We start from the raw sequence: 21329 nt of genomic DNA, 5'->3' as shown, positions 1-21329 counted from the left end.
TTCAGAGGGCTGGATCTCATCAATATTAGAGTCTAGTGCTGAATATTATAAAGACATTTCAGAGGGCTGGATCTCATCAATATCAGGGTCTAGTGTTGTATATTATAAAGACATTTCAGAGGGCTGTGTTGGAAAACATGGATCGAGAATTGATTAGGGGTTTGCTACGCATGTGGACTAGCAGAGCTATACTGGTGTTCTTTTCTGAAAAGAGACTAATATTGCAGATAGCAGACTGTTTGGTTCAAATTGCATGTACTGCTAACCACTGATAGAGACGATGCGTCTACAAACTGCCCAACAATGACTGCAAGCTAACGAGATAACAATGCTGTGGACTAGAAGGGAACAGGCTCTAGACTTCAGAGAGATCAAAAGAGATAATCCCACTGGCATCAATGGGGGTCGCAAGGAGACAACAAAAGGCAGATGTATGGACCTTTTGTCTCCAGGAGTGTGAAGAAAGTTCAGAGGTTGTCACACTAGACCACACACACAGACACACACACATTAACACTCACACAATAAATTAAATTACCTTGACCATTGGTTAATGTCAGAGAAAGGGGAGGTGGACCATCTATACAGAAGGGTATTTAATGTCACGCAAGCATTGTAATTTTGAGTATTGTGTATGTCCTGTACCTGGGACCAGACTCCCTGCATATTTCAATAAACCTGGCAACTGACTGAAGAAAAGGACTCTGTGCATTTTCTTGAATCTACTTACTCACCATCTATTTTTTAAGTACTTCAGGCTGGATCTCATCAATATCAGGGTCTAGTGCTGAATATTATTAAGACATTTCAGAGGGCTGGATCTCATCAATATTAGAGTCTAGTGCTGTATATTATAAAGACATTTCAGAGGGCTGGATCTCATCAATATCAGGGTCTAGTGCTGTATATTAAAGACATTTCAGAGGGCTGGATCTCATCAATATCAGGGTCTAGTGCTGTATATTATAAAGACATTTCAGAGGGCTGGATCTCATCAATATCAGGGTCTAGTGCTGTATATTATAAAGACATTTCAGGTGTGTGTGTGTGTGTGTGTGTGTGTGTGTGAGAGTATGTGTGTGTGTGTGTGTGTGTGTGAGTTGAGTGTGTGTGTGTCAGTGTGTGTGTGTGTGTGTGTGTGTGTGTGTGTGTGTGTGTGTGTGTGTGTGTGTGTGTGTGAGTGTGTGAGTGTGTGTGTTTGAGTGTGTGTTTGAGTGTGCGAGTGCATGTGTGTTTGAGTGTGAGTGTTTGAGTGTGTGTGTGTGTGTGAGTGAGTGAGTGTGTGTAAGTGAGTGCGAGTGTGTGTGTGTGTGTGAGTGAGTGTGTTTGAGTGTGTGTGAGTGAGTGTGTGAGTGTGTGTGTGTGTGTGTGCGAGTGTGTGTGAGTGAGTGAGTAAGTGAGTGTGTGAGCGCGTCTCGTTGTACAGGGCGTGTCTAGTCTTGTGGTTTGTATTTTCTAAACTCACAAATTACAGACATGAGCTGAGCTGCAGTCGGTTCTTTCCTGCAGTGAACACACCCAGAGAGAAACAGTCCCACTGACTTGAAACTCAGTGAGTGACAAGAGGGGGGAGAAAGAGAGGGAAGAGGGGAAATGAGAGAGGAGCGAGAGGGAAGAGAAGAGGAGAGGAGGGAGGAGAGGGGCAGAGGGAGAGGAGGTGGAGTTGGCAGAGTTGAAAGCTAAGTCTATACACGTTTCTTTCCCCCCTCTGTTTTTGCCTATAAAAGGCTCTCCTCTCCTCCTTCGAAATCTCAGCTACAAGATTAATGATCTCTTCAGACAAACTGTTTACATTTCAACATCTTCCCTCCCAGGATTCATTTTTATGACACATCCTACACGCCATGGATTTGTTCATATAAGACACATCCTATACACAGTGGTTAAAGAAACAGGTTTGTAACCAGCAGGTCCCCGGTTCAAACCCCAGCTCAGCCCCTGACTCACTGTGTGACCCTGAGCAAGTCACTGAACCTCCTTGTGCTGCGTCTTTGGGGTGAGAGGTTGTTGTAAGTGACTCTGCAGCTGATGCATAGCTCACACACCCTAGCCTCGTATCTTGTAAAGCGCTTTGTGATGGAGGTCCACTATAATGCTGCTATATAAAGATATATAGACAGATATTTATTTGCAGGGCATTTCAGCCAAAACCTTTCCGCTGTGCAGAAAGAAAAGTAAACTTGCAATGCTTTTTTTTTTTTTTTTTTACTATGCTTTATGTATATGCGTGGCTATGCTTTGCCATGCTTTCACGTGTTGTTTACACTGTGCTGTGATTGTAGTGTGGGGAACTTTTAACTTCCTTTGAAATATTACTGAATTAATACATGCATGTGGCTTACCGCGCAATAAAACTGCCTGTGCAAAACTCACCTTGCAACCACACCGCGCAAAAACAAAGGTTCAGGGTTTACAGCAGCGCCCCCTGCAGCCAGCACTGTGTGCAATACAGCTCTGCGTGTGAGGCGCTCATTCCCACCCCTCAGTTTTAGCTACACTGTTTAACTAGGCGAGTTTAGCGTGTGTTTGTCTGTTTGCAGTCTTCATGACTCCTCTCTGTGTACGTGCAATTATATAAGATGGTTTGAACTGCGTTGTACATAACGGCTGGATTCACAGGCGCGATTAGCGCTGGTCTTGGGCTGCCGTACCTAAGCTGGGCGGGGCTCTTTCAAAATGTACAAAAACGGAAAAAACCCACTAAAATAAACGTGAATAAAACAAAGTTTCGACTACAACTTCGATGTCTGTATATGTGACTTAAAAAAAAAAAAAAAAAAAACACAGATCTATACCCAGAAGAATCAGGATCCAGCAGGATACTCATCAAGCACTTGGTGAATCGCCACTAAACTAACTTACAGGTTAGCAATCATAATACAAAGTCTGCTATCTGTCTGCTGAAACGATCAAGCAGCAAAGCCATCTGCTCGTTTTTTTGGCCTCTTTGAAATATAATACTCAAGTTTGTCATTTTTTCAGAACATAACAATCCCACAAGTAATCTATCAAAGAGAGAACACGCCACATAGTCTTGATCTTAAAGCTAGTCTCCGGAATAGTTTTGTATGCACCGTTATTTCACCGTAAAGTTCAGGGCGTTTAAAATGCTTTGTCCTCTTACCTTTCCGCTCTCGTTGCCAGTATGCCTTTCTTCGCTGGATTTTTGAGGCGTGTGTCGCAAGACTGCGAGCTAAACAAAAGTGAGAACGTAAATTCGTCACAACAGATCCTTATATGGAATAAGCGCTCTCTTCTCCATCAGGGGGGCGGGGGCAGGGGGGGCGAGGGGGGCAGGGGGGGCGAGGGGGGGAGAGATCGCATAGGGAAGCATTGTAAAGCACAGAGAGGTGTGGTAAAGCATAGGGAAGCATTGTAAAGCACAGAGAGGTCTGGTAAAGCATAGGGAAGCATTGTAAAGCACAGAGAGGTCTGGTAAAGCACAGGGAAGCATTGTAAAGCACAGAGAGGTCTGGTAAAGCATAGGGAAGCATTGTAAAGCACAGAGAGGTCTGGTAAAGCACAGAGAGGCATGGTAAAGCACAGAGAGGTCTTGTAAAGCACAGAGAAGCATTGTAAAGCACAGAGAGGTCTGGTAAAGCATAGGGAAGCATTGTAAAGCACAGAGAGGTCTGGTAAAGCATAGGGAAGCATTGTAAAGCACAGAGAGGTCTGGTAAAGCATAGGGAAGCATTGTAAAGCACAGAGAGGAAAGCACAGGGAAGCATGTAAAGCACAGAGAGGTCTGGTAAAGCACAGGGAAGCATTGTAAAGCACAGAGAGGTCTGGTAAAGCATAGGGAAGCATTGTAAAGCACAGAGAGGTCTGGTAAAGCATAGGGAAGCATTGTAAAGCACAGAGAGGTCTGGTAAAGCATAGGGAAGCATTGTAAAGCACAGAGAGGTCTGGTAAAGCATAGGGAAGCATTGTAAAGCACAGAGAGGTCTGGTAAAGCATAGGGAAGCATTGTAAAGCACAGAGAGGTCTGGTAAAGCATAGGGAAGCATTGTAAAGCACAGAGAGCATTGTAAAGCACAGAGAGGTCTGGTAAAGCATAGGGAAGCATTGTAAAGCACAGAGAGGTCTGGTAAAGCATAGGGAAGCATTGTAAAGCACAGAGAGGTCTGGTAAAGCATAGGGAAGCATTGTAAAGCACAGAGAGGTCTGGTAAAGCACAGGGAAGCATTGTAAAGCACAGAGAGGTGTGGTAAAGCATAGGGAAGCATTGTAAAGCACAGAGAGGTATGGTAAAGCATAGGGAAGCATTGTAAAGCACAGAGAGGTCTGGTAAAGCATAGGGAAGCATTGTAAAGCACAGAGAGGTGTGGTAAAGCATAGGGAAGCATTGTAAAGCACAGAGAGGTCTGGTAAAGCATAGGGAAGCATTGTAAAGCACAGAGAGGTCTGGTAAAGCATAGGGAAGCATTGTAAAGCACAGAGAGGTAAAGCATAGGGAAGCATTGTAAAGCACAGAGAGGTGTGGTAAAGCATAGGAAAGCATTGTAAAGCACAGAGAGGTCTGGTAAAGCATAGGGAAGCATTGTAAAGCACAGAGAGGTGTGGTAAAGCATAGGGAAGCATTGTGAAGCACAGCTTTTATGAGGTCCTCGTTACTCATATTTTACTAGGAGTAGTATATTGCCGGTGTGTCACTCTTCACACATTTCTCTATATCTTTGTAATCCCCCCAACCCCGCCCCCCTGCTTCCTCTCTGCTCTTACGTGTTAGGCGCGGTTCTGTTTAGAAACAGACTTCTGGAAGCAGCTTGACGTAACAACGCTCTTAAGGTGGACCTGCTGGGTTCCATCCGAGCAAACAGACTGAGCCACGACAGAAAACGCAATACTACTCCGTCTCTCCTTAAAAAAAAAAAAAAAAAAAAAAAAAAAACGTTATACTGTGTAGAACTTTACAAAGGAACGTGTTGCGTGCAGTGGTGCCAACCGTGATTCAGACAGTTCCCCTAATTTTATATTGTAATTTTATATTCGCATCCTCTGTTAGTAACAGGTAAAGGTCCAGAGAAAATTATTAGACGTAATGGCTTAAGCCTTTTGATACAATGAAACGTATTTTTTCTTTTGAATCTCGGATTCTCAGAATGTTATATCATGTGTTCCAGTATGAATGATTATTGTGGAAATCTGATTGTGATCTTCAGCTATCTTATTCGGGTTAGCCTCAATATCAGAGACTGTCGCTCCTGGTAAGCAACACACCGCCACCTCCTGAGAATTTCTGAGGGTCGATCCTGATCCCTGTGGTACTCCACTGGGTACCACACTCCATTCTGAGGTTTCTCCTCTAATCAGTACTGTCTGTTTTCTACATGTTAACAACTCCTTGTGCAATTATCCATTGTCGATGTTGCATCCTCAAAATAATCAAGCAGGTTAGTTAGACACGATCTCCCTTTCCTAAAACCATGTTGACTGTCTCCCAGGATACTGTTACCATGTAGGTCATTTTCCATTTTCGATCTTATTATAGTTTCCATAAGGTTATATAATAGAAGTCAGGCTTACTGGTCTGTAGTTACCTGGTTCAGTTTTGTTTCCCTTTTGTGGATCGGTATTACGTTTGCAATTTTCCAGTCTGTCGGTACAACCCCTGTGTCAAGAAACTGTTGCATGGTCTTGGTTAGTGGTTTCTAACCACTAACCAACTAAGGTACGTTGCAGAGCGCTAGGGCAGACTCCACTAGGTCCTTGTACACCTATAAGTGGAGGTATTTCCAAGCTTGGTGTCTGGCTAGAAGCCATGACCCCATATCTTGCCCTTTGCCATTCATCTTAAAGTTTCTGCAAGAACTACTTGATGCTGGTAGATCACTTTCCACTTTAAAGGTGCATTTAGCGGCTATCTTTGTGTGCCATGCCCCAGTCTGCTGGTCTCCCCCCTGACACACAGCCCCCACAGTTTTTCATTGTTTTAGTTTTAGCTCCTGATTGACACCCATTTATTTGTTTTTTAGCCAGATTATTTAAAGATTGTAGCCTGGTTTTTAGCTAAACAGTTTTTTTTTTTTAATTTTTGGGGTACAAGTACTCTGGGAAAACCAGACACAGAGTCCAGCTAGCTAAGGTGCTGCACAGCCAGGCCAGGTAATGATATAATGATATAATGATGCACAGAGAATTAATGTGTAAATGCTGATTCAGCTTGTGTTTGTGTTCAGTGTTATTAGTGTGTAAATGCTGATTCAGCTTGTGTTTGTGTTCAGTGTTATTAGTGTGTAAATGCTGATTCAGCTTGTGTTTGTGTTCAGTGTTATTAGTGTGTAAATGCTGATTCAGCTTGTGTTTGTGTTCAGTGTTATTAGTGTGTAAATGCTGATTCAGCTTGTGTTTGTGTTCAGTGTTATTAGTGTGTAAATGCTGATTCAGCTTGTGTTTGTGTTCAGTGTTATTAGTGTGTAAATGCTGATTTTGCTGGTGTTTGTGTTCAGTGTTATTAGTGTGTAAATGCTGATTCTGCTTGTGTTTGTGTTCAGTGTTATTAGTGTGTAAATGCTGATTTTGCTGGTGTTTGTGTTCAGTGTTATTAGTGTGTAAATGCTGATTTTGCTGGTGTTTGTGTTCAGTGTTATTAGTGTGTAAATGCTGATTTTGCTGGTGTTTGTGTTCAGTGTTATTAGTGTGTAAATGCTGATTTTGCTGGTGTTTGTGTTCAGTGTTATTAGTGTGTAAATGCTGATTCAGCTTGTGTTTGTGTTCAGTGTTATTAGTGTGTAAATGCTGATTCAGCTTGTGTTTGTGTTCAGTGTTATTAGTGTGTAAATGCTGATGCTGAGTGTTATTAGTGTGTAAATGCTGATTCAGTGTTTGTGTTCAGTGTTATTAGTGTGTAAATGCTGATTTTGCTGGTGTTTGTGTTCAGTGTTATTAGTGTGTAAATGCTGATTTTGCTGGTGTTTGTGTTGAGTGTTATTAGTGTGTAAATGCTGATTTTGCTGGTGTTTGTGTTCAGTGTTATTAGTGTGTAAATGCTGATTTTGCTGGTGTTTGTGTTCAGTGTTATTAGTGTGTAAATGCTGATTTTGCTGGTGTTTGTGTTCAGTGTTATTAGTGTGTAAATGCTGATTTTGCTGGTGTTTGTGTTCAGTGTTATTAGTGTGTTAATGCTGATTCTGCTTGTGTTTGTGTTCAGTGTTATTAGTGTGTAAATGCTGATTTTGCTGGTGTTTGTGTTCAGTGTTATTAGTGTGTAAATGCTGATTTTGCTGGTGTTTGTGTTCACAGTGTTATTAGTGTAAAAATGCTGATTCAGCTTGTGTTTGTGTTGAGTGTTATTAGTGTGTAAATGCTGATTTTGCTGGTGTTTGTGTTCAGTGTTATTAGTGTGTAAATGCTGATTTTGCTGGTGTTTGTGTTCAGTGTTATTAGTGTGTAAATGTTGATTTCGCTGGTGTTGTTAAGAACATAAGAACATAAGAACATAAGAAAGTTTACAAACGAGAGGAGGCCATTCGGCCCATCTTGCTCGTTTGGTTGTTAGTAGGTTATTGATCCCAAAATTTCATCAAGCAGCTTCTTGAAGGATCCCAGGGTGTCAGCTTCAACAACATTACTGGGGAGTTGATTCCAGACCCTCACAATTCTCTGTGTAAAAAAAGTCTCCTATTTTCTGTTCTGAATGCCCCTTTTTCTAAACTCCATTTGTGACCCCTGGTCCTTGTTTCTTTTTTCAGGCTGAAAAAGTCCCTTGGGTCGACACTGTCAATACCTTTTAGAATTTTGAATGCTTGAATTAGGTCGCCACGTAGTCTTCTTTGTTCAAGACTGAACAGATTCAATTCTTTTAGCCTGTCTGCATATGACATTCTGGTCGCTCTTCTTTGCACTCTTTCTAGAGCAGCAATATCTTTTTTATAGCGAGGTGACCAGAACTGAACACAATATTCAAGATGAGGTCTTACTAGTGCATTGTACAGTTTTAACATTACTTCCCTTGATTTAAATTCAACACTTTTCACAATGTATCCGAGCATCTTGTTAGCCTTTTTTATAGCTTCCCCACATTGTCTAGATGAAGACATTTCTGAGTCATTTCTGTTGTCTTGTGGAAATGGAGAACAAATCTTGTTTAAAATTGGAATGGGATTTTGGGGCTCCAATAACATAGAAATATATTTTTGTTTTTTATTTTTTTAAAGTGTAAGTAAGTCCAAAAAAAGAGTCTCAGAGATGGGTTGCCTCTTTGTTTTAACAGAGACTCCATTTTTTGTTTCCTGTCTGATTCAATCCAGCTGTTTGAGCAGCAAACTAAATTTATTAATATAAATCACCATGACAACCAGTAAACATGGCAACCAAAACAAACACACAGAGACACAGAGACTGAATCAAAGACACGCTGCATCCTCCTGTGTACACAAAGGAACTAGAGAGAAATATTCTATCATGAAGGGAGAGAGAGAGAGAGAGAGAGAGAGAGAGAGAGAGAGAGAGAGAGAGAGAGAGAGAGAGAGAGAGAGAGAGAGAGAGAGAGAGGAGAGCTGTGCTTTGCTACTAAGTAGTTCTTATTATTTGAGTCCCAGAGTCCCAAAACAGTCTGAGAGTTTTAAAACAAGAGTAGTTCAGTCTAACTCAGTCACAACCGACGATCAGTTGATGGTTAAACAAGGATCGCTGTGGTGACCATTTGGCACTTCAAAAAGAAACGAAGTTTTTGTTTTTTTCTCACTGACAAAGGCAGACTTGTTTTCTGCGCATTTAGACTGCAATGTTTTTGTGTCAAATTGCCTAAGCTTACTAAACAAGGTTTAAGACTTCCTTGCTATCGTGAGTCGTCTTGGATCTCAAGAGCTGGAAGGCGGGCCGATAAAGTTGAAGTAGTTTCTTAATAAACTCAGCTCAGGGTTTTGGTCAGCTCTCAGTTGATGGTTTATAAAATAAAGAAGTTCAGTGTTGCTTCATTTCCGACTGAAAAACAGGTGCTGGCTTTCCACTGAAAAAGGAAGTGTTGTTTTCTGCGCATTACTGACTGCAATTTCCTGTGTCAAATTCTAATAAGCACTCACACCTTAGGACCTGTCCCTGCTATCGTGTCACCGTTTGATCTCAGCCTGGACGGGGCCTCGACTCCACAAGGTGTTGGAAGGGGTCTCTGTTGATCTGCTCCCTCATTAATACTGAGCGCAGAGAGGCAGGCAGGGGATCATGATGACGAGTCCTTCAGACGGTCGGGTCAGATCAGTGCGGTGGCTGTGGAAGATACCCGAAGTCTCTCTGTCACGCTCCTCAAACCGTTAATCCCGGCACGGCGGACAGGGGCGTTATGGTCTTGAAAGTCTTGGTTTGGACATTTTCTTTCTTTCTCTCAGTTCCTTGCTTGCTTTCATCTCTCTTTCTCAGGGTATTCTCAAAATGGCATTTCTTTTATTCTGCAACAGGGAGGCAGACAGATTTTCAACCTGATTCTCTACTCACTTGAATCCCCCAACCCCGGCTAGCTTGCAGGCTGCCTTTTATAGCCTGCATCCCAATTAACATTGCAACATTGTGGTTGAACCATAGCCAACCAGTGGCTGCTATCTCTAACTCTGCAACAATGTAGCTGAACCCTGGCCAGCCAGAAGGCTGTTATCTGTCCCTCTCCCCAGCTCTTGCCAGGTGCACTCAACGATTCCCAGGGAACCCCATGCTTGTAAGGGTCTGTACTGGTGGGAAACTTTGAAAGTGAAGTAATCCCAGAACTGTGTAACTTTTATGGAATTAAAGAGACATTATGACCCCTCATCACCCCCAAGGGAACGGGCAGTTTGAAAGTTGCATCAACAGTAAAGAATGCAGAGCATTTGTTTCCCCTTTTGGCTTGTTCGAATATACTCAGATGCCTTTTGCTCTGTGCAACGCCCCCACTACATTCCAGAGGTCAATGCAAGCTACTAAGAGCGATCTGATTTTTGAAATTGTGTCGGTTTATTTAGACAATTTATTGGTTTATTCTGCGTCGTTTGATTGGCACCTAAGCTGAATGGGCATGGTACTGGCTAGATTAAGAGAAACTGGATTGAATTAAGCTGGAAAAATTGTAACTCTCTGCAAACAGAGGTGAGGTGACATGGGACATTTAGATTCAGTTGCAGGAGAAGTGGGAAGCAGGGAAACCCCAGCCACTGTAAAAGGCTTGAGGTTTTTTCTCAAGCTTGCTAGTTATTAGCAGAGGTTTATTCATGGCTTTGCAAAGGTTGCCGGACCCTTGCATAATTTGATGAATGTCTGCAATATCCACGGTGCAGCTATAAACTTGTGGCCCAAGGCTAAATAGTGCAGAGAATACAGCACTGTCACATGTACAGGGATAGCGGTCCCTAGATTGACGCCGGGGTCTAGCTCATCCCTCAATTCAGCTATTAGGTCTAAGATGACCTACAGGGTCTTCTTCGTCTTGCCCTTCTCCGAACGTGTCCCTGCCTCTTCTCAACAAGAGATAAGCATTGTTGCATCAGGAAGTGTACCACAACAGCCACCCTGAAGCCAATGACAGGTCTCTGTAGGTGTATGCTTTTATACAGCTCTTAATTACTCTCTTCTGCAATGGTTTGCACCTTGTAAGAAGAGGTGTAAAGTTTTTGGAGGGTCAGCAATTGCCAAAGTGCAAGGAAAAATCCTTACATCACATTATAATGTATGCACCCGCTTAGTATCCAGATCCCGTCCAATTCCATGCTCTTTTCTTCGTTTGAATGCATTTTAATATAAATGTAATGGATTAATGGTGGCAACGTGAAAATTTGATAGTGGTTGCAGAACGCCAGGGGAACACCATTCTTTACATATGCAGCATCTTTAGTGGCCCCTAAAATCAGACTGGGGGTTTTGCAGCTGCAAATCACGTTGTGTGTATCCTTACATCTACCCCTAGCTGCAGAGCAGATGCAACTCGTGGCAGATTAAACAACCAGCAAATGGTACCAGAGGAGCAGACCCCAGCTCTACCAGGTTACTCCAAATCAGATTTAAAGCAGTTTCAAATCACTGATTGTTTTGAGTGAATTTTTTAAGTACTGGGATGTGATAAAGAAACTGGACAGTAAGGAAAGGAAACATTCTCCAGCTCTCCTCTACAAAGCAGGTGCATCTGGACAGGAATGTGGGGGGATGTAGAGAAGTGGGTTAAGCAATGTCGTTGCTGTACCCTTTCCAAGTTATTACCACACCCATTACCAGGCTGGCTGTTTCCAGGCCCTGTAGTACGTCACGCAGGGAGTGTAGAGTCATAATACATTAAATACACTAGAAAGTGCGTAATACATGCAATAGTGCATTAAATACAGTGGAGAGAGCAGAATACATGATAGCAGCATAATACATGAAATAGTGCATTAAATACAGTGGAAAGAGCAGAATACATGATAGCAGCATAATACATGAAATAGTGCATTAAATACAGTGGAGAGAGCAGAATACAGGATAGCAGCACAATACATGAAATAGTGCATTAAATACAGTGGAGAGAACAGAATACAGGATAGCAGCATAATACATGAAATAGTGCATTAAATACAGTGGAAAGAGCAGAATACAGGATAGCAGCACAATACATGAAATAGTGCATTAAATACAGTGGAGAGAACAGAATACAGGATAGCAGCATAATACATGAAATAGTGCATTAAATACAGTGGAAAGAGCAGAATACAGGATAGCAGCACAATACATGAAATAGTGCATTAAATACAGTGGAAAGAGCAGAATACATGATAGCAGCATAATACATGAAATAGTGCATTAAATACAGTGGAAAGAGCAGAATACAGGATAGCAGCATAATACATGAAATAGTGCATTAAATACAGTGGAAAGAGCAGAATACAGGATAGCAGCATAATACATGAAATAGTGCATTAAATACAGTGGAGAGAACAGAATACAGGATAGCAGCATAATACATGAAATAGTGCATTAAATACAGTGGAGAGAGCAGAATACATGATAGCAGCATAATACATGAAATAGTGCATTAAATACAGTGGAAAGAGCAGAATACAGGATAGCAGCATAATACATGAAATAGTGCATTAAATACAGTGGAAAGAGCAGAATACATGATAGCAGCATAATACATGAAATAGTGCATTAAATACAGTGGAAAGAGCAGAATACATGATAGCAGCATAATACATGCAATAGTAGCAGAAACACAGCAGCTAATAGCAGAGATCAGGCTTAAAGAGCACGGAGAGCAAGAGAGAACAGGCGGGTCTGGAGACAAGAACTGGTGTATTTTATGCATTTAGCAATGCTTGTATGACTTGTCATGTCAGTAAAGACTGTTTGGTTCAGTTTGAGAGTGGGGAGAGGGGAGATGGCGATTCGCTCTACATTTAGTTTAAATTATATATATATATATATAAAAAAACAGTTTCACAATTCTACCACTAGACAGAAGCGCCGCCAGCGCTGTGTCGCTTTCCACCTCGCCGCCAGACAGCTCCATTCACGCCGCCAGAGACTGCCTCACAGTACGCTGCACCCTGGGATAGGTTTTGCAGAGAGAGTCGCCGTCAGAACTCAGCGATTTAGACGAGACTGTTTCCCCCCCCACCAGTGTTAATTAACGGTGAGTTTAACAAATTAACAGATTTTAAACAGACGCATTCAAACGTGTCGACGTGTTTGATTGAAAATAATAAACAGAGTGCAGCACAGCTTTACCTGTGTATAATTATAAACACTGTGGACTGTTCAAAATGCTGCCGTTTTGGGTTACAAACATGCAATGAAATAATGAAATCAAGTATGCAACGCTGTAGACGTTGCATTGAGCGTTATTTATTTTGGGTGTATGAAAGGCGAACATAATTCTGGACTAGCTACCGTAAACATAGTTAATTATAGGTAAACCATACTGTACATTTATCTATGGTGGCGATCAGTCTGTTAATATATAAGAAAAGGTATCCGTTTCATTTTCAATTTATTTCCTTTTTAACCCTTATTAAAGTTCACAGTTAATTTGCACGGTGTCGGTAATTTTGTATTATTATCTCTGAAAATGGCTGCACCTGTCTGGAGATATTTATAAACCAAACACAAATATATATATCTACAAGGCAGAGCCTCATTTTCTCTGTCAGCATTGCAACAGCATCTCACTGGTAAAGACACTCCAGAATGAGGAGCTCCCAGGCTGGCAGTCAAAGAAGTTTTAGCACAGCTCCTGGACTAAAAGAGCAGAAGAGAGTCAAACCTTTGCAAATAAAAACAGTTAATCAATTTAAGGCTGTTTAAAATTAGTTTGAAATTGCATCGGGTCAAGATGACCCAAAACATAACAGATGCACCTAAATTCTGAACAGAACAGGAGGGTTAACATGTAAAAAATAAAACATCAAATGAATGTGCATTTACAAAGACACAATCTCAATTACACGTTTGCATCATACAAAACTGACACAAAACAGTGTTATTGTAGATTAACCACAGAGCTTGTTTATTGTGCTGCGTACTGTATAACACTTCAGATGGCATCTCTGTCGTACGACATCACATCCTGGCAACAGCAAGCATGACTCAACACTCCACAACATCAGGCAACATGTAACCTAGCAACCACACCAGCGCTGACCGCAGTGCAAACACAACAGTGAGAACAGTATGATACCAAAGCTTCTTTGAATTCCTCAGGAAGCTTTTTTGAAAGTGGCTGTCTGTATGTCTTGAATGATTCGAGATCAGGCAGTAATGTTTTGGTTCATCTTTTCTCAGCAGTAAGTCACGTTGCTGCTTGTGTATCCAGACAGTGATGCCTTTGTTGCCTTTACTCGGCAGTCAGTCACGTTGCTGTTTGTGTACTCGGGTAATCACGTCTTTTGTTGTGATTTTAATACACGCATCACTATACTGACTTGAATTTAAGACTATTTTTGAGAAGCAAAAAATTGTTAAAAATGTATGTCTTAAATTCGAAGGAATACGGAATATAATATTAAAAAAAGCCATTAAGATTAGAAATTTCTAACATTAGAAATGCACATTAGAAATGCACAAACCGATTATTCAGATTGATCTCTCCACAGGGAAGAAACAGCTGCTTGTGTGGATCGCTGCTCTCCACAGAGTCTAAGAAAAGCAGCGATCCTCGCGAACCCAAGCAGCTGTTTCTCCACTCTTCGCTCTGAATGGGGAAACCCGCCCGATCAACACCAGTGCCCCTGATTTCAGTGGAGAGCTTCATTCCAGTAATCGGATTCTGCAGCTCTGCTTCACATTCCTTTAAAACCCTGCTTTTGTGAAATTGGGCTCTTGTAAAAGCGTCGTTCCTGACCAACCCTTTTACCTTTTTATTCGTGTTTTTCTTCCTTTTTTAAAAAATGTTTGTGCAGTTCTTCAGCCCAGGCAGGATGGAAGATGAAACCGGGGGGAGTCCTGAGCTGGGTCAGCTGATGCTGGAGAACCTTCCGGTCCTGGCAGCGAAGGACGGCTGCAAACTTAACCCCCCGCTACAAGAAGCTTCCTCAACGGGGCTCCCTGTAGCAATCCAGCAGAACACCGAGACAGGACTCTGCACTGCTGACCAGCAGCACTCTGAGACAGGTCTCTGCATTGAAAATTGCTTCCCAAAGTCAGACCTTCAGCGTGCAGAACTGGAAGATGAAGCATCATTGGGCCGCCGCAAGAGTTTTTTGTATAACGATCGCAGGGAAATCTCTGATGGCGAATTTGGCAGCACGGGGAACAGAACTGCCCAGCCAGAGGCCAGGGCTGATTTGGATCAAAGACGCTCTCGAGGGTTAAAACCTGATGAGGCTATCCAACCCAGACCAGACCTTTTCTCGGCACGAGAACCCATTGGAGAAATGACTCGCTTTCACTTGGAGGAAGGGCTTCCCAAAGCTTTCAAACCTCAAGAAACAAGACCAGAAGAATTACCCAACTTTCAAAAGCAGTTCTCCAAAACCTCAGAGAAACCCCCCTCGGCACAGGAGAGCACCCAGGAAGGGGACGAAGCACTCCAGTTTGACAGGACGACTCCTCCCGGCCCCCGCTCTCGCCCCTCTGGCAGGTCTAAGCTCCGCTCACAGCAACATTCTGACCCCCTCCCCCACGCCTGCCTGGAATGTGGGAAGAGGTTCCGGCAGCGTTCGGACCTGCAGCGGCACTCCTTCGTGCACAGCGAGGAGAACCAGTTCCCCTGCCGGCTGTGTGATAAACGCTTCGCCCACGCCTCGGGACTGAGGATCCACGAGCGCAGCCACAGCGGGGACAAGCCCTACCGCTGCCCCGTCTGCCATAAGACCTTTGGCAGCTCCTCCAACCTGGCCAAGCACCGCTTTGTGCACAGCGAGGGCAAGCGCTTTCCCTGCCCGGCCTGCGGGAAGAGCTTCAAGCACCCTGCCAGCCTCAACGCACACCGCAAGAGAGGTGCTGCTCACAGCAACGGGGTAGAAGCTCAGTCCCCTTGGAACCGGCCGGCAGCAGCTGCACTCACAACATGACGAGAGCGGAGATCTCACACTCAGAGTCAACGTTCCAAACGTTTAAACCACAACAGCGTCTATCAAACACATTCACTGTGTCAGTGTCAGTCTGTTCTTTATTTAGTCTTCTATTCAGTGACTTGCAATATGTTTGTTCGGTGACTGCCTCTGATCAGGTTGAGAGTGTACTTTCTCTGAAGCTCTCTGCATGACAGACCATCCCTTTCCTCTCTCCTCTCTCCTTTGTACCTCAGTTTGTTATCTGCTAGTCTGTGGTGTGTCGGGCGTCTCTTATAATATCTTTCTAGGTGTCTCCCTCTAATCATGTTTGTCATACAGAGAGAATGGAATACACTCTCGATATGATTAGAGGGAGATGCCCTACACTTAGTGATATTGCAAATCATTAAATAGAATCAGTAAACATGCAAAGCTGATCTGGACGTGTTGGCGATGTCTCTGCAGCAGCTGTTGTGTTTGAAGCGTTTCCAGTGCTTTGCAGTGCAGCTGCTGCTCAGGGGTTCCAATAGGAACAGGGCTTCGATGTAAATGATCACGTTCTCTTCCTGTTGGCTCTTAACGCAGAATTTGTGTGGTTCCGGTCCTTTCTTTAATTTCAGTAAAAGTTGGAAACAGTCGCTTCAGCGCCTCCTGAAAGGTGAAACTCTCTTGCCTTCCATCTCTCCCGTTCTGCAGCAGGTTGCATGCCAAGCCAATGCGGCTTCCCTTGTTCACACAATTATCAGCCTGTAACAGTCTGACACGGTTATGTAATACGGAGCCTGATGTGAGCAAACTCATTGATATTTTATAAGTTACTATTTGTCTTTTATCCATCTGATATGAAATCGTTTTGGTTTGGTTTTTTTTCACTTTGCTTAGTTTCCTCAGAAATGCGTCGTCTTGCAGTGAATTGTGGGATTGTAGTCCTGGGCAAGGTGCAATCTCTGATTAAACTCGACAAAGAACTACATGTCCCAGAGTTAGAGAGCTTGAGTTAGTGAGAGAAAAAAAATCTCTTGCAACTGATTTTTAAAACACTCAACGTGGAAGTTAGTTCCAGTTGATTTGTACTACATTGTAAAAGTAAGGAAAGGACAGCTCTTCATGTTTTGAAATCAACAGAATAATAAGTAGATGTGTTTTGACTTGTGTAATACCTGCTGACCGATGTTCAAGGTAATTACTTGGAAAAGGGGGCGCCTTAGTGTTAGATTGTGTTTCTTTATTGACAGAGTTGGAATATTTACTGTAATAATATAACTATTGTCAATGATGAGGTAATACAACACATTAGATTTGTAAAGGGAGTAATAACATTATAGTTACTTTTCCGCTAAGAAAGAAACAAGTTTGTCTCGTTGCCTTTTCTCTGTTGTACACTAATGGTCTTTTTTAAAGCCAAAGTACAGTTTTCTTAAACTGTAAGCAAATATAATATTTAAATGATGTGTCAGATTTTATTTCCCTTTCAGTAACGGAGATGACACAGTTTCAGAAAGCAGCTTGCAATGTTGTACTGTAGTAAAGACACAGGGCTCAGTTGTAACCGTGAACTGCTCTTTCGTCTGTTTTCCAGTCACTGTTTCAATCTGTGCTCCCAGTCCGCCCCACAAGCCGCCAAACAACTAACAACTCGACTTACCACAGTGTCCTGATTATCCCGACAGTCCTTAAAGACGTAGCTGCTGTGTTCACTGAACAGATGGAAAGCCTGAACATAACTGCTTTCATACAAGCTGCTTCAGCCCTGAAGTCTCAGTTTCGTTTTGTCTGGCTCATTGCACGTGTGCTCAGTGTAACTGGCTTGAGTACAGAGCTTAATAAAGGCAGAGCAGAGATCCTGACTGGTACTGGACAGCGTCTTCTAACAGCAAGCTGTGCAACTATTTAGATTTATATACAAAACGTTTAAAATAGTTTCACTGAATGTACGCGTCGAACAGCTCAGGTTGCATTGCATAGGAAAAATACTTTACTTAGACACAGACCACAGCTGCCGTGGCACTGCCTGCAATGGTAGCACACTGAGGACATACAGGGGAATGTGCGTAAACAAAAGTCAACACAGAACAAAAACGATCAAATAAAACACTACAAATTTGAAAACGGCGTGCGCCACTCCCTGATGCATGGGGACCCCGCTTATTCACCTCGCTCTCTGTACCTTGGTGAGATCTACAATCCCTGAACTAATCTTGTCTGTTCAATAAACACACCCAGACTCCGGCCTCTCCTGCCGTCTGCGGTTTCTTTCTTTGGCTCTGACCCCGATTTACCCTCACGGCGATCGGAGGCTTTCAGCAAGATGTTTTGCTCCTTTTGGCCAGGTAGCGTGGACCATGTTCAGTCCTTTTGGCTTTGCAGCAGCCCTGAGGTGAATATACAGGAATTTTTTTATATCTGACGGCCTGCTGGAACACACCTACCTGCTGATTATCCACACCTAGCAATCATACACAGCAGACAGGCTCTCCCAGGAGCGTCAGGTACTTCATTCATTAATTACAATAATTACACACATTTTACACAATACAATATATACAATATATACACACACAACCCAGTCTCCTGCCCCTGTCCTGCTCCTGCCCTGCTACACTCCCATTGCAAAGCGGTTTGATCCATTCCATGTTTTGCTATGAGTTTAATAAGACATATCTGAGCTTATTACATATACACTGTGGCTAATCAAGCTTGTAGGAAAATCTGGAATGGGTAAAACTGCTGTGCAATAGGAGCATTATTCCAGCTCTGTGCTAATACAGACCAGCTATTTAAAAGAGGTCTTTAACAAGGGGAATATGCACAAAGTCAAATCTGCTAAAGGGATGGAAGTAAGACTCCCATTGCAGAGCAGTTCGATCCAGTTCCGGTTTTGCTGTGAGTTAATATGACACGCCTGTGCACGCTTTGGCTATTCAAGCTCATAGTAAAACCTGGAATGGATGAAACTGCTGTGCAATAGGAGTCATCCCTTAATGTGCACTCTGTCTTTCAGGCCATCCAGATGGGTCAGGAAGCGGCGGAGTGCCGGAGGGTGGAGGGGCGAGGACGAGTCGGAGGAGGAAGCAGGTGCAGAGTCTCCCTTGTCGGATCTGCGGGAGGATTTTCGGGGGGGCACGGACCCTGGAAGCCCATCTCCTGCTCCACGGGGGGGACCCGCAGCTGGGCTGCTTTGACTGCGACCTGCTGTTCGGGTCGAGGGAGGAGATGGAGGCGCACCAGAGCTTCCATCGTTTAGTGCAGGAGGGGTCGCCCGGGACCGGAGAAGTGGGTGGCGCTTTGTCCCAGGGGGGGCCGACTGGAAGGCTGGTGGTTGTTACAGAGGAATCGGATAGGGAGCTGAGCGGAGAGGGGGAGACGGTGTTAGAAGAGGAGGGGTGGAAAGTGTCCCAAACTGGACTTGGCTACAGTGAACATGTAGAGAGGCAGGGAGGGGAGGGGGTTATCGGAGAGGGTCCAGGGGTTCACTGTGAATTGGAAAAAGGAGGCGGAGGAAGGGAAGGACTGCCTTGTGTGAGAAATGAGAAACTGAGAGAGTTGAGACAGGGAGGAGCTGCAGAGAGATACGCAGAGGAGTCAGAGACAGCGAGGCACACAGACCGAGGGAGATTGGGACCGGGATTGAGAGAGGGTCTGGGGGAGAGATTAGGAGGGGGAATGACAGACATAGGATTATTTAGCAAAAGACATCAAAAGGGAAATCAGAACCAACTGACCGGTTCTACGGAGCGTCTAGAACGGCCTAGAGTGGACCCTACTGAGGAGATTCTGAGCGTCCAGGCCTTGAGAGCGAGGCTGTGGAACATTGTGGAACAGTGCAGCGATATGAGCTCCTGCAGGGGACAGCTCCGAGAATTCTGGAGGGGGTTCACAGAGTCTAGAACTTGCAAGGGGGGTGTCAACGAGAGGCAGGGGGAGTTTTGGGAACAAGGGTGCACAAAAAAGAATGCCTCTGCGGGGTGCATTAACAGACTAGAGGGATCTAGAGCAGGCTATGGACCAGAAGTAAGGGACAGTAACTCCTCTCTGGGTTACTCTCAAAGCAGGAACAGTAATGGGGTGCAAAGTGTCCAGAACGTTCTAGATCCAGCTTCCTGCCAGAGGTTTACGGAAAAAAGACTTGGACCCGAAAGCACCGCAAGGGGTTTGCCACATCAGTATGTTCTAGAAGCTGGCTCTAGAAACGGAGGGTTCCAGAATGGTCTTGAACATTCCAGATACATTTTGAAGGAGGGATCTGGCTGCAGTGCGGAGGAGGTTCTAGAATGTTCTAGGAGTGGCATGGCACCCGAACAGGTTGGCAGTCTTTCCAGAGCGTGTTCGGGAAACAGGGATTTCATGGAGAGGATAAGAGACATTCTAGAAAATTCCCCGGATGGCAAAATGTGCCGGGAGAGACTGGAAAGTTTCTGGAAAAGTTTTGGAGAACAAACGGAAGGAAGAGAGAGAGAACATTGGGGTGAAGGGAGGGGGAATGAAACGGCTACTGAAAGAGAGGGGGACGGGCAGAACAGAGGAGGGAATGGAAAGCAAGGGGGAAGGGAGTGGGAGGAGAGAAGTAGGGAAAGGAAGAACAGACTACAAAAAAAATGGAGAGAGAACAGGGAGGAATGCACCAGAACCGAACAGATCGGAACAGACAGGAACCCACAGAGATTAAAAGCAGGGCTGGAGAGGGACAGGGAGGAAACAGCAGAGACAAGAACTGCCCCTAGCAACAGAAAAACAGAAGCACAGACTCCCAGAATCACAGAGAATCAACCTCCCAGAGCAGCAGAGCAGGAGAGAGGAGAGAGGGCAGAGGGGGGCCTAATGGACCTGGAACCAAAAGGAACTAGCTTAAAGGAAGAAAGGGGTCAAGTACCAGCTAGAGGCATCTTGGAGTACAATAGGAAAGTGAGTCCAGTCCCGGAGAGAGGCAGCTTAGAGGAGGAAGAGAGAATAGGAAGGGATCTAAGGGAGCTAGAACTTAACAGGGGTAGCTTAGAGAAAGTGAGGGATCCAGTACCGATTAGCGCTAACTTAGAGGAATATCGGGAAGTGGAGAAAGAAGAGCACAGCCAGAATCTGACACTGCAGAGAGCCGGCTCGGATGCAGAGGGGAGGACAAGGAGGGATCTGGTGCCAGCACGGGGTACAGCCTCCCTAAACCTGCCTTACAAGTGCAGCCTGTGCCCGGCATCCTTTCCCCGCCCCTCGGAGGCGAAGGCCCACGTGCAGGGGCACTCACCAGGACGCCCCTACCCCTGCCCTCACTGCCCACGCCGCTTCCGGAGACGCTTCGACGTGCTGCGGCACGGGCGCGTGCACTCGGGAGAGAAGCCCTTTGCCTGCGCGGTGTGCCAGCGCCGCTTCAGCCAGGCCGGCACACTCCGCACACACAGCCTGGTGCACTCCCAGGACAAGCCCCACCGCTGCTCCCTCTGCCCAGCCAGCTTCCGCAGGAGTGCTGACCTGCGCCTGCACCAGAGGAGGCACAGCGGGGATAAGAGGTACCCCTGCAGCCTGTGTGACAAGGCCTTTGTACAGTCCAACGCACTGCTAGCACACCAGCAAACACACTACAGGAGGGAGAGGAGGAGGCAATGCAGAGAGCAGGAGACTGAGAGACACTGAGAACCACACACACACTGAGATACACTGAGAGAAACACACACATACTGAGATACACAGATACACTGAGAGATACACACACTGAGATACACAGATACACTGAGAGATACACACACTGAGAGACACACACTTATTTAAAATCTTTTCTCTTACCTCTTACTAGCTTTATTAAGAGTACCACTGGTCCCTCCCTTTAAAGGAGTGCTAGCAAGCTTTAAAATGTGAAAAATTATAATTGTGGCTTTTTGTATTTGTAAGTGTATTTATGTAAATAAATAATGA

The 21329-nt window shown here is 44.3% G+C and overlaps 2 protein-coding genes across 2 annotated transcripts in view; one reads left to right on the top strand and one right to left on the bottom strand.

The window, feature by feature from the left end:
* The window catches only part of LOC121302144 (myeloid-associated differentiation marker homolog), a 10101-nt gene extending 5361 nt beyond the window's left edge, over window positions 1–4740 (bottom strand). Inside the window, exons 1-2 of the mRNA XM_041231964.1 lie at window positions 4723–4740; window positions 3125–3193 (exon numbers count right to left, since the gene is read on the bottom strand). The gene's annotated coding sequence lies outside the window, so the exon portion shown is untranslated. The remainder of the gene's footprint in view (window positions 1–3124; window positions 3194–4722) is intronic.
* A 7521-nt stretch (window positions 4741–12261) lies between these two features.
* LOC121302491 lies at window positions 12262–21097 on the top strand. The gene is made up of 3 exons (XM_041232501.1): window positions 12262–12568; window positions 14334–15372; window positions 18430–21097. Exons 2-3 carry the CDS (start codon window positions 14352–14354, stop codon window positions 21048–21050), a joined length of 3642 nt encoding a protein of 1213 aa, XP_041088435.1. The 5' UTR covers window positions 12262–12568; window positions 14334–14351; the 3' UTR covers window positions 21051–21097.
* Window positions 21098–21329: the final 232 nt, after the last annotated feature.

The sequence above is a fragment of the Polyodon spathula genome, chromosome 29, assembly GCF_017654505.1.
Source record: "Polyodon spathula isolate WHYD16114869_AA chromosome 29, ASM1765450v1, whole genome shotgun sequence".
Lineage (NCBI taxonomy): Eukaryota > Metazoa > Chordata > Actinopteri > Acipenseriformes > Polyodontidae > Polyodon > Polyodon spathula.
The sequence above is the reverse complement of the archived record's forward strand: the minus strand, read 5'-3'. Positions and strand labels throughout refer to the sequence as shown.